Source organism: Prunus avium, chromosome 3 (genome assembly GCF_965620075.1).
Source record: "Prunus avium chromosome 3, drPruAviu1.hap1.1, whole genome shotgun sequence".
NCBI lineage: Eukaryota > Viridiplantae > Streptophyta > Magnoliopsida > Rosales > Rosaceae > Prunus > Prunus avium.
Window position 1 is genome coordinate 4,885,815 of NC_142286.1, and position 12,664 is coordinate 4,898,478.

General features: G+C 37.9%; 1 protein-coding gene and 1 pseudogene across 2 annotated transcripts; both read left to right on the forward strand.

The window, feature by feature from the left end:
• Positions 1-230: 230 nt before the first annotated feature.
• Positions 231-2,005, forward strand: LOC110760766 (protein transport protein SEC13 homolog B pseudogene; annotated as a pseudogene). Its single transcript, XR_015834782.1, has 2 exons — positions 231-387; positions 880-2,005. The product of XR_015834782.1 is annotated as a protein transport protein SEC13 homolog B pseudogene (transcript).
• Positions 2,006-5,986: 3,981 nt separating this feature from the next.
• LOC110760746 (GATA transcription factor 9-like) lies at positions 5,987-7,708 on the forward strand. The gene is made up of 2 exons (XM_021963065.2): positions 5,987-6,393; positions 6,770-7,708. Exons 1-2 carry the CDS (start codon positions 6,103-6,105, stop codon positions 7,448-7,450), a joined length of 972 nt encoding a protein of 323 aa, XP_021818757.2. The 5' UTR covers positions 5,987-6,102; the 3' UTR covers positions 7,451-7,708.
• The last annotated feature ends 4,956 nt before the right edge of the window (positions 7,709-12,664 follow it).

Genomic DNA, 12,664 nt, shown 5'->3' on the forward strand with positions numbered 1-12,664 from the left:
CAAACGCTATGATGGCTTTTGATTCAGGTGGAGGCGATTTGCTCGGCGCCGTCCCCGGCCCTGTCGTGCACTCATGCCACATGTTGCGTGGTTTTGAAGTCTGTCTGTGGGCTAATAACTTTGGCCAGGCCCAATGGGCAACATCTCTTAACGGGATGGGCTTTGTGGGCCCATTCAACAGTGCATACAATTTTGGGCCTCGGGCCCACACTCTAACTAACTGTTCATTTAGCAGAGCGTTGAAAGCATAGGAAGCTGAAATCAGAGAGGGAAGGGAAGTCTATTTGTTTTCGAGTTCCGTCGTTCCTTCGTTCGCATCACAGCAGTCAGAGCAATTCGCTTCGTCCCGAAACTGCGTCGTTTCAGATCGCAATTTTTGCTTCCCGGGTTAGATCTCTTGCTCTCACTACGCTCTTCTGTAACAAGTTTCGTTTGGGCTGTTTTTGTTTTAGTTCTAAGATCATTGTATGAATCCGTGTAAAAAAAGAATTTTGAATTTTTAATCAATTTTGTGCGTCTAATCTTTGCTCTCATCGATTAGGGCATCTTTTATCTCAGTTCACAGCATAATTTTATTATGTAAAAATCTGGGATTTTTTATTTATGAGATTGCGCTGCTGATACAAACTGATTTATTGCGTCTGGTTATTTGCTCTATTGTTAATGGTGAACATACGTAAACTCATTGTTATATAAATTTTCTCCAATGTGATCAGCAAGTAAACAGATGGGTTTGAGAAAAAAAAAACAAAAAATTAATATCTCATAACCAGATGATTTGGGATTTCCTGGAGGAACCCATTCGAATTTAGAAGATTATATATATATATTGTTTATCTCATTTTGGGCTACCTTATTGATCTACAATGTTTGACACAGTATATACATCATAGTGTGTGAAATGCCTGCACTAAAGGTTGAGACTGGTCACCAAGACACTATCCATGATGTTGTTATGGACTACTATGGTAAGCGTCTTGCCACAGGTTCGGCGGACAACACCGTTAAGATAATTGGAGTCAGCAACTCGGCCTCTCAACATCTCGCAACCCTTACTGGTCACCAGGGACCTGTTTGGCAGGTTGCTTGGGCTCACCCCAAGTTCGGGTCTTTACTTGCTTCCTGTTCTTATGATGGGCGTGTTATACTGTGGAAGGAAGGTAATCAGAATGAGTGGATCCAGGCCCATGTTTTTGATGACCACAAGTCGTCTGTCAACTCGATTGCTTGGGCTCCTCATGAACTCGGTCTTTGTTTGGCGTGCGGTTCTTCTGATGGGAACATTTCGGTTTTCACTGCAAGGGCGGATGGTGGTTGGGATACCTCGAGGATTGACCAAGCTCACCCAGTTGGTGTTACCTCTGTTTCATGGGCTCCCTCAACAGCCCCTGGTGCTCTTGTTGGTTCTGGTTTGCTTAACCCTGTTCAGAAGCTTTGTTCTGGTGGTTGTGATAATACTGTAAAGGTGTGGAAGCTTGGTAATGGGGTTTGGAAGCTGGACTGCTTTCCGGCTCTTCAAATGCATGTTGATTGGGTTAGGGATGTTGCTTGGGCACCCAACTTGGGACTGCCAAAATCTACAATTGCCAGTGCCTCACAGGATGGGAAAGTTATTATATGGACTGTGGCCAAGGATGGGGATCAATGGGACGGTAAGGTGCTGCATGATTTCAATTCACCTGTTTATAAGGTCTCATGGTCTCTGACTGGAAACATAATAGCCGTGGCTGATGGGAACAACAATGTAACATTATGGAAGGAAGCAGTAGACGGGGAGTGGCAACAAGTGACAACAGTTGAGCCGTAGAATATTTTCAAAAGTTTGCTTCTGTTATAGCGGATTATATCTGAACCTCCTTTATGAACATATACTAAGACTTTGATCTAACTATCATAAAGTTGATCATTCTTGATTGGTGATGCTGATGAACACTACTGTGTTGCTGGAGATGCAGCTTTATGAATATGCAGCATGATCATTATAAATGTTTTGGTTTTGTTGACATTTGGACAAGGTTTGATTTGCATGATCTTATTTCTTCCATTCTCTATCAATTTTGTTGCAGCAGCATATTGCACATTGCCACTCTAACATTTTGCTTGTTTGTATGCTACATTTGTAAAATGGCGTGTGTGGTGCCACATTGACGACTTCATTTTCTGCCAGCATGCTATATTGTACTTTCTATTAATATCCTTGGGAGTTTGTTGTTCATGTTGATGGCATGACTTTTTTTTTTTGGTCGAAATTGATGGCATGACTTGAGTATTGTAGAATTGGTTTACTTATCAAAACATGTGAGGGGCCATTCTTTGAGTGCAAAATTGGTGAAGGGATACCATGGTCATTCATCACCATGTGTTAAGGGTAGGAGGAGGATAAGTTCTAGGCTGCAGCACCTTCTTTTCTTTGTGTATTGTTTTGTAACCATGTGTTGAGAATCAAAAGCTTTATGTTTCGTTCTTCAAAGTTATTGCAAGGTTGTTTGTTGTGACGTTTGTTCAACTTCATAATCAACCCTAGTTTGAACACCTTTTCTCTTGACACCAAACATCACATGTTTTCTCCTCAATGTTTCAACATCAAGACACTTTTGCTTGTTGAAACACCTTAACTCTAATTATACTTTGTCATGGGCAACCACCCGAAGTTGGCCCTCGATGTTCAGTTCCGCTTGATTACCGAAATGTTGCCGGAAATAGTTATATTGGTGACTGCTTTCTCTGAACTAGTTATATTGTGTTTGAACTTCCTAATGGCAATTAAGCACAGCTGGCGCTGCTATTCATGTTTTAATTTTGAAAGATTACCTATTATCGTGTGAGGCTCTTATGCTTGGTGATAATTCTCTTCTCATTATGTTTTAATTTTGAAATTGGATAACACTATTCTGTCATAATCTTGGAACAGCTTAAATAGTGATTGAAATGCATCAAACATGGTCTGAATTGGACACTGCATGTTAAGCAATTTGAGTCTTAAAGGCTGAAACCAAAAAAATCCAACTGATGGGAAGTTGAGCAATTATAATTTGCTTTAGAAACATTACACACAAAAACCCAACTGTTCTTTCATGAAGGCATTGCCCTTTCAAACTGTTAGTGGTCTGGGCCGTACTTTGTAGCTCTATTAATTCCTTACTCACTTTTTTCATTTGGGCTCAAAATTTTTTGTGTATCTTCAAAGACAACGAGCATTATGCAAGTCTTATGTAAGTATCCCTATGGGTGTGGTTTATGCATGTCATGCTACATTTTATTTTTATTTTTATACAAAAGATATTGAGGAAGAGAGAATTATAAGACTTCGGGATGGAGAAGTAAATGCTCTTAATCGTTTTGAGCTACAAGCCTCTTGCGCTACATATATAATGTTTAACGCTACTTGTTGAAATCTTATCGTCAATCTCGGGTTTAACCCTAGCTCATACCAATAATATTGTATATTTCCATAATAGAGTTTCAAGTTTATACATCTGAGCTGGAAAAGCTTGCTTAAAACCCAAGAAGGCTTTTTTCTGGTTGCCCTTTTTGGGTTTTAGATTTGAAGCAACCAAGCAACATAAAGCTGTTTTCCAAAAACCAACTTAAAGCTCAATACACTCACTCGCTCTATTAAGCTCCCTCCCCTTAATTAATCAAGTTCAAAGCCCATGCACTAAGGAGACGGGCACGAGACCACCACACACGTGCTACCATGTTAGTGTTAGACATGCTAAGCATATTGCACGTGTGAAGGAAGCACCACATGAAGGTGGGCTCGTCATGAATAGATTCCAGCCACGTGGACTTTACCAGCCCCCCCAATTACATGCAACCTAATTTCATTTTATGCCTAACAAATGCCATTGGATTTAAAATAAAATTATATAATTTTTTTATAATCAAGTTACTCGATGCCTAGATAGTTATCACTTACGCGTCCGACCGCGACTCTCCGGCCTTAGCACTAGTCTTAATGTCAAATTGTTAGATAAGTAATGGCAGCAAAACTAAAGTAATTAGCATAAATTATGAAGAGAAAAAAGAAACATGAAAACAAATTAATGATGAATTTTCAACCCCCTGCAGAATCGATCTCTGCCAGGTTTTGTCGCTGTGATTCCTCCCAAGGCTCTCCATTCCAATAGTGTCCAAGTTTACAGCCGGACTTCCTCCGCTCCTAATAATTTTTTGCTCTTGGGAATTGTGCTTTTACTTTAATTTAAGTTTTCCCCCTCTGATTTATGCAATATTTTAACTTTAATCAATTGTACTTTCTACCCCTATTTGCTGCTATTGCCCCATCATAACCCATTATTTATATTCCCCACCCACGTTTAAGCACGATGCTTACAGCTCGACACTTAATCAAATAACGGTCTTGATCTCATCCACGTGGCCACTTAGGAGGGTTTTCACTTTTGATGATTTAATCTTACCTGCCTGCCATATATGATCTTTTGAGGATTTCCATTTTGGATTTTTCTTTTCACCATTTGGTGCTAATTGTTGGCTAAAATCCCCCTTCGAAAATAAATGAAAACCAAATTACTTGGGCTTAAATTAAATAGATCCATCAATTCATCTACCAACACACAAAAGGAAGAGCTATAGCTTTTATTATGTTATAAAATCGACCAACAAATGTACAAAATGAATTAGAAAATAGTTCAATTATTTACTAGTTAATAACCCACGATCTAGCCAACGAGTCTATAACTCAGTGGTATGAGCATTTGCCTGCAGATTAGTGGTCTCAAATTCGAACCCCTTAATCTAAATTTCAAAAAAAAAAACTTAAAAATAATTATACGCAAATTTTGATGGATTGTAGCCTCTCATTCTGTCTTCCTTTCATATAAAAAGGGTTTGTTATGAGATAACGTTACTTAGCATAAAATTGTACAAGTGTTAGTTAGAGCCAAGAGTAAGGCTGTTAGTTGAAGCAATATAGTTTATAAACAATGTCCAAAATTCACTCTTCTAGGAGATTGATATGGCTTAGGTGCTACTACATTCCTAGATTTGAGGATTCAAATGTTAGGAAAACCTTACTTTGCCAAGTTTTATGCCCAAATGTTCAATTTTATTATTACATTATAACAAGCTTATTTTAATGTTATAATTTAACGATTCGAATTGTTGATTTTTCAAGTTTTCATTCATAGAGTATTCTTTGATAAAAAAAAATAATCATAAATTATTCTTGAACAAAACAAAAAAATATCTTAAACTATTAAGACATCTAGTTGTGATGAAATAAACAGAAGAACAATAGTTTTCAAGAAATACTCAAACGACTACATTCTAATCAAACGATACAATATTTTCTAATTTTTGTGGTTTTTTGCAAAAATGATCTATCAATTCAAACTTGAAAATTAGACGGTCGAATCACTCTTCCTATAAAGATATAAATTAAATAAATTTATTCGAGGGATTCTTTGTATATGAAAATACAAATAAAACACTATACAGTTTTTCAACCAAGTTTGTTTGCCAATATCTAGTGTATAAAAATTGATATAATCACTAACATTTTTCCTACATGAAAAATGGAAGGTTTGCAAGACTGAGTCAGATGGCCCCGAGTCAGTCGACGCTAATCCCCATGACCAATTGACGCTGGTAAATTGGATAAGGTCCGTTTGTTTACAGTTAACATTTATTACCCGTAAAAGCTTTTGTCAACCATATTAATATTTTACATTCTTTTTTCTTTTTCCGAAATCCAAAGTAAATTCCTCTAATTTTTTTATTTTTTTTCAGCTTTGCCTTGCTTTATTTAGAGGGGAGGTTGGGTTTTGGGAGTGGGTCCAAAAAGCACGTGACAAAGGTGGAGGTGGTGTCAGCGATCATGTGACGGGTTTCATAAGTGTTCGGTTAAAAAAGGCCAGCACCTTCCCCTCATTATTTAATACGAACCTCTCTGCATGTAAAATGATGCTCCAATTTCATCTTATTTACGCTCCTGCCCCTCACCTCACTCCTCAAAACCCCCCACCCCCCTCCATTCTCTCTCTCACTCTCTCTCTCTCACCCACACAAATCAAACAAACTCTCTTCTTCACCTCTCTCTCTCTCTCTCTCTCTCTCTAACCACTGCGATTTCTGCACTTAATGGAACTGCCGGAGTTCTACATCGGCGGCTACTTCGACGCTGGAGCCGCGGACTTTCTGCCGGAGAAGAAGCCCGCCGCCGCCGGCGACCAATTCACCGTCGATGACCTCCTCGACTTCTCCAACGAAGACGCTCTAGTCGCTGACGGCGGGTTCTTGGACGCAGCTGCCGATTCCTCCGCCGTTACCGCCGTCGACAGTTGCAATTCCTCGGTTTCCGGGGGAGAGCCTCAGTTCTCCGGCAACCGGAGCTTCGGCGACTCTCAGTTCTCCGGCGACCTTTGCGTTCCGGTAAAACTCTAATTACATTACTTTTCACCTAACCACTATTTTTAACGTACATTCGGATTTAATGAACTCTTCATTTTTGGCCATTGCATGCAATTTGCATGAGCCACAGGTCAATTTTACAATTAAATGTCAGAGAAAATTTTATTGGCAAAATAATTAGCAATTTTGTACAAGGATAAATTTGTAATTGGACAAATTATTCAAAGGGAGTGGAGGAAAAAAGAGGATGGAAATAGCTTTACTTTTTAACTTTTGCATGCAATATGCATGACTATTAGGACATTAAATTTATGTTTAATTATGAAATAAACTTTTCTTAATTTGCAAAATTCAGTGCAAATTTGATTAATTTTTTGTTATTTAAATTTGATTACAGTACGATGACTTGGCGGAGCTAGAATGGCTATCGAACTTTGTGGAAGACTCCTTCTCAGCAGAGAAGGACTTGCAAGCTCTCCAATTCCTGTCCATGTCCACAACCAAACCTCAAACCCCCGAAACGTCCTCATCCTCCGAAACGAATCAAAACGCACCGCTTTTCCACCCCGAAACACCACTCCCAGGAAAAGCCCGAAGCAAGCGCTCACGCGCTGCCCCCGGAGACTGGTCCACGCGCCTCCTCCACCTCATCACTCCGAATGACACCATCAAGCCTCCCAAGACGACAACGTGTAAGAAGAAAGATGGTATTGGTGGCAATTCGAACTCGGGTTCCGACTCTTCGGGGCGGAAATGCCTCCATTGCGCGGCAGAAAAGACCCCACAATGGCGGACTGGCCCCATGGGCCCAAAAACGCTTTGTAACGCGTGTGGAGTTCGCTATAAGTCGGGCCGGCTTGTGCCCGAGTACAGACCCGCCGCGAGCCCCACTTTTGTGTCGGCTAGGCATTCCAATTCGCATAGGAAGGTTTTGGAGCTCCGGAGACAAAAGGAGGTCCATAGATCACATCAGCATCAGTTTCTTAGTCAAAGTTCCATTTTTGGTGTATCTAACGGGGTCCATGATGAGTACTTGATCCATCACCATAACGTTAACGATTTCCGGCGGATGATGTAGTGATGCTAGAGTAGGATAAGTTAGGGTGCACCTCTCTAAATTTAACAAGAATTCTCTAGCTTAATTTGCTAATTTTTTCGTCTTAAAATTTGAATTTGTAATGGTCATTGAGCAAAAAAAAAGAGTTGTAGAATTGAAAAAACAAAAAAAGGGGGGAAGGGAGAAAGTTGGGCTTGGCTTTGTATTGTACTTTTCTTTTCTATTTTTGCCGAATTTGGCAAATTTAGAATATCAATTTTACCTACATTTTGTTTTCAATTTCTTTTTTTGTTAAATTAATAAAATCAACAAATTTTGTTTATTTGTTAAGGACAAGTTAAAAAGAGGAAATGCCATTTGCTTCGGTGCAGTGTCAAGAAAATATTTTATTATTAGATTATCTAGTAATAGTATGTTAGTTGTCAAACGATCACATTATATTACCACAATATTGATACGGATATTAATTATGTTTTTTTCCTTCGGAATTTGAAGATAAATTAACATCAAATAAATGGTATGGTAAAAAAAACAAAAAAACAAAAAACAAACAAATGGCTTTGCGACTTTGATGAAATGGGGCCATAAGAAGCATCTATAGTGCTGATGAAGTGCCTTTCTGCAAATGGTTGACATAAAGCACTCATGCACATGAGGAGGAGCTAGCTCATTGGCTCGCAACTCCAAATTCCAAGTTTTTTTTAATCAGTCAATTCTTCCTCCTTAGTTTTTCATTGATTGAAAGTCAATCACTTTCAGCTACCAAAATTTGCACAATTTTGTCCAAGTTTTCAAGCATCCCACACTATTAGGTATTGTGCATACGTCATGTATTTTTTTATTATCCTTTTTTGCTTTCTTTTATGTTTATAATAGTGTCTACACGATAATAACATCTGGACATCCATAAAAGAAGAAATATATATATCATAAGGCCAATGGAGAACTGCATGAAATAATAATCTTTGGCTCAAACTCGAGAAATTTTTGGAGCACAAAAAGAGCAACATCCAAAAAGAGTAGCAACTAGAATTGTGATTGATCAGTGGGCACCTTTTTGTGAGTATCGAGGGCCCAAATTCAGGGCATTTTAAGAGAATAATAAGGCAGGCAGGCAGGCAGGAGGAGCTAGCTAGAAGAAGAGCATGGGATTCAGTGAAATTATGAAATGGTGGAATTTAATTTAGAAAAGTGCGTACCATTTTACATAAAAGTGCGTTTTAAAAACTTTGAAAACCAATGCAAGCAGCAAGAGGAGAGAAAAAGTAAATAAAACAATTTGAAGGGGAATTTTGGCATTGGCTGCTTGCTGCATGGTGCATAAGCTTGCAAAAATGGTGCAGGGAGGGTCATGTGAGGGGGATCATTAAACAGCGAATTAGGTACACTTGGGGACTGATTTAACTGTCCCCCCGATCCTAGACATTTGCCCTTCCATGGGCTCCACTGTCTTATTATTAGTCTTCATATTCATCAATTTGTTATGTTCATTCTAGGTTGTGAATTGTGATTACAAGGGAGGTAATCACTGAGATTAAATTAGATGAATCACACATGTGATGCTTGTAATTTAATCGCGTTATGTTGAGAGAGTGAGTAGATTGAATGTCTTAAAACTAGGAAATTTAATGAAATATATAGATATATTTGACATTTTCTATATATCAGATGATTTTTCTGAATCAAAAGGGAAATGAATATTCAAATATTCGAGACTACTTTCTTTAGTATAGAAAGAGAAATATCGTTAAGCTAAGAACTAGTTGGTATGTAATGATAATTGAGAAGCAGTCACCCGAATGGAATGAAGAGAATGAGAACAAGATTACTTTAGACAATGCACAGATAGATATGGCCACTTTACATCAAAACTGAAGGCAAATTAAAATAGAATGGGGGGCTTTCACTTCATGGAAAGACAATGCCAAGTGAAAGGCCATACAAAGCTAAGAAGATGGGGGTACACATAATAATAATAATGCTCTAGAAAAGCCAAAACATCATATACGTACGTAGAAGAAGACTAGAACAAGGGTACGCAAAAGTACACAACTATGTCCACATATGCATGATTGTTTCAATTTTTTTTAATTTTAATTAATTTCCTTTATATATATATATATATGAATGATGAGCAGATTGAATTGAATGAGCAGAGAATGTGGAGGAGGCTGGGGGGGGTTTGCATGTGGATGATGAAACCCAAGCACATGGCGTACGTGACGTGCATGCCTGCATCTGTTTCTGTTTAATTATATTTTGGATAATATATCCAATTGTTTTTTTTTTCTTTTTCCAGAATGGCTTTGCTTCCCAGTTGTCTCCAAGATCTTTCCCACCCATGTTATTTCTTAACCAGATATATGATATATGTTTCTTGTCCCCTCATAGCTACCTTTTTATGACTTTGCCTCTCTCTCTCTCTCTCGCTTAATTAGTTGAGCATGTAGAAATTAATTAAGACCATTTATTTGGTGTGAATTTATTATGACCATTATAATTTCACACTTAATTAGTTGCGCACGTAGAAATTAATTAAGATGGGAGGGAAGTTCAACTTGGGTAGAGCGACAAGCAATTTCACATGTTTTGGTTTATTAATGGGAAGTTAGGTAAAATGGCCTATAGGAGGCAATGTGTTGGACTTTTACAAAAACGTATGTTATAACATAAGTGGAGTGATAACATTGAATGGCAATGAGTGTCACGATTGTAATAACATGCTTTGGTCAAGACTCATCAAGAATCAGAACCTTGCATTCTGCATATGGTAATTTAGAATTGCCAAGTAACTGTGAGATGACTTATGTGAGTTGGCCTAATCTCGTGTTACTTATGTTTATATTGACTAGGACTCAATCACTTAAGTATATTAGTTTGGTTTAAACTCTTATTCTATCCATAATAGGAGAGTTAGTGTTAAGGTTTGCTCAATATAAAAGAATCGGTCCCTCCTCTCACAATACACGAGTTGTATAGTGTGTTTAACCTATTCATAGCAAGAACATTCTGGTGTTGCAGAAAGAAGATCATTCTCATAGTTGCCATGTCTTCTTCACTGAGTATGAATCCATCGATAACTCTGCTTTTATTCATGTATTCATTGTATTTAACTTCAATTAATCTTAAAGTAAATAGGTGGAAGCATAATTAGTATAAAGGTAATGATAAAAGCCGAGCAGGAATTAATCGATCAGACAGAAAAGGAAAAGGGGTTTCTTTTGAGACGAAAAGGGTTTCGAAAAAGAAAAAAAGAAGTTGGCATTGCGAGACCACATTCTTTTGAGATGTTAAAAGAAGCCCACATGAGCACGAAATGAGTTTTTGAAACATGAACAAAATATGCCAAATAAAATGGATGGAAAGCTTTATAAATGGTAATGGGCAGAAACAATGACTGATTAGGCTTTTTCTTTTTCAAAAAGAGCATGATGCATCATGAAAGAAAAGGTCTCTCTTCCCATGAACCTCTCCATTCTACGTGACCTTCCTCTTCACATGGCCCAACAGATGGTTTTGTTCATGGCATGAGGTTGTGGTCTGTTTGGGTACCTGTGTGTGATTTTGACATGTACATCTGGCAAAGGATCAATTCATTTCATGGAACAATTTTAAAAAAATCACAAAATTCTTCCCTTTTTTTTGGGTTTGAATTTGAACCCCCAATTGTTTGACCAAATTTGATAAACAAAACCAAGCATGCTCCAAGCTTGTGCATTGCAGATTTGCAGTCAAAAGAACAGGTTTCAAATTGCCAGCTCTTTACAACAGATTGCTGAGTAACTTAAAGAGAAAAGGGAAGAAGAAACAGATCAGCAATGTAAATTGATCATCTGACTAATTAAGAAGCTTAATTAAGGTAATTAAACTTTCATTGACTTAACGAATTCTTGGTAGCCCAAGTAACATGATTTCACGAGAGAGAGAGAGAGAGAGAGAGAGAGAGAGAGAGAGAGAGAGAGAGAGAGAGAGAGAGAGAGAGAGAGAGAGAGAGAGAGAGAGAGAGAGAGAGAGAGAGAGAGAGAACAAGTAAGATTATTTAATTAAGTACAGCATAAACTAATATGCTGTTCTTGAACCACCCACATTAACCTTAAGCAGGCACATGGCTATGCGAAAAAACCAGTTGGCTATCTTTCAGTAGGCTCCCGTTCCTCTCCTAGGCTCCTAGCCTTGGTTGTTTATTCTTGTTAACCTTGTTGTATAGTTTGACTGCATTTGGTTGGTCAACATGATTACCATGTTAAAGGTCTTGCCACTTAACTATAAGGAAAATATTCCCCTCCTTACTAGGTAAGTAGGAGCTTCTATATTCCTGTTAATAGCAGTGTGACGTGTGTGCATAAGTTTTTGTTTTTGTGTTTTTGATGAATTATTTTTGCATATGTGTCAAACTGTGATTCGCAAAAAGGATAAGTATCTCCTTACAGATAAGGAGCCAAGAAGTATCCTAATTAAAATTGGTTTGTCCTCCTTTAATTCTGGTCTAATTTGTAAAGAAAGGTTTGGCAATTTTGGCACCAAATGCAAATTTCTGCAACCAAGTCATTCCATTATGGGTCTGGTGTTTCGGCCTATTCAAGCCTTTTCTTGGGCTTGGCCCATTGGGGATTTGAGCATTGGTTGAATATTCTCTTCTGTCCTTTCGGCTAAGGGAGCTGTAGAATGATATTTCAGTGAGATCTTACCTTTGAAGATAACATACTCGACACTTTAATCCTTTACTTTTCACATTACAACGCCCAATCATAATGGTGGTTTGGTTAACATAAAGGCTTCTCTTGATGACAACTTTTCCTATCGAATCAATTTCGTAGAGTTTCAAAGAAAATAATGAAGGAGAAAAACTTACATGTAACGAGTGTATATACACCATTTATCTCATAATAAGTGGTCACATAACTAGCATGTGAGAAGATGTTGCGAAAGTTATACACACCCGTTGCATGTAAATACCTGCTATACATTCTTGCTCGAGACCCTAAGGAGGTTACTGTATAGAAAGGGCTACTTATGCTCATTAGGTAAAAAATGAACGTATATATGAAAGTAGATAATTTCATGACCTTAGGTGAACCATAAAATCCTTATAAATTTTGTAATTTGTACAATTCTATGTGTGCAGATAATTTTATGAGCTAAATAGATGAATTTTCCTATCAAGTATGAGCATTTTAGTTTTGGATTCGATTGCCAACATGCGAGTGAATTATGCATTTATGATTGATCAAATCC

Coding starts and splice junctions, on each gene's coding strand:
- LOC110760746 (XM_021963065.2), top strand. CDS start 6,103: ATGGAACTGCCGGAGTTCTACATCGGCGGCTACTTCGACGCTGGAGCC. Junction 6,394..6,769: donor CCGGCGACCTTTGCGTTCCG/GTAAAACTCTAA, acceptor ATTTGATTACAG/TACGATGACTTGGCGGAGCT.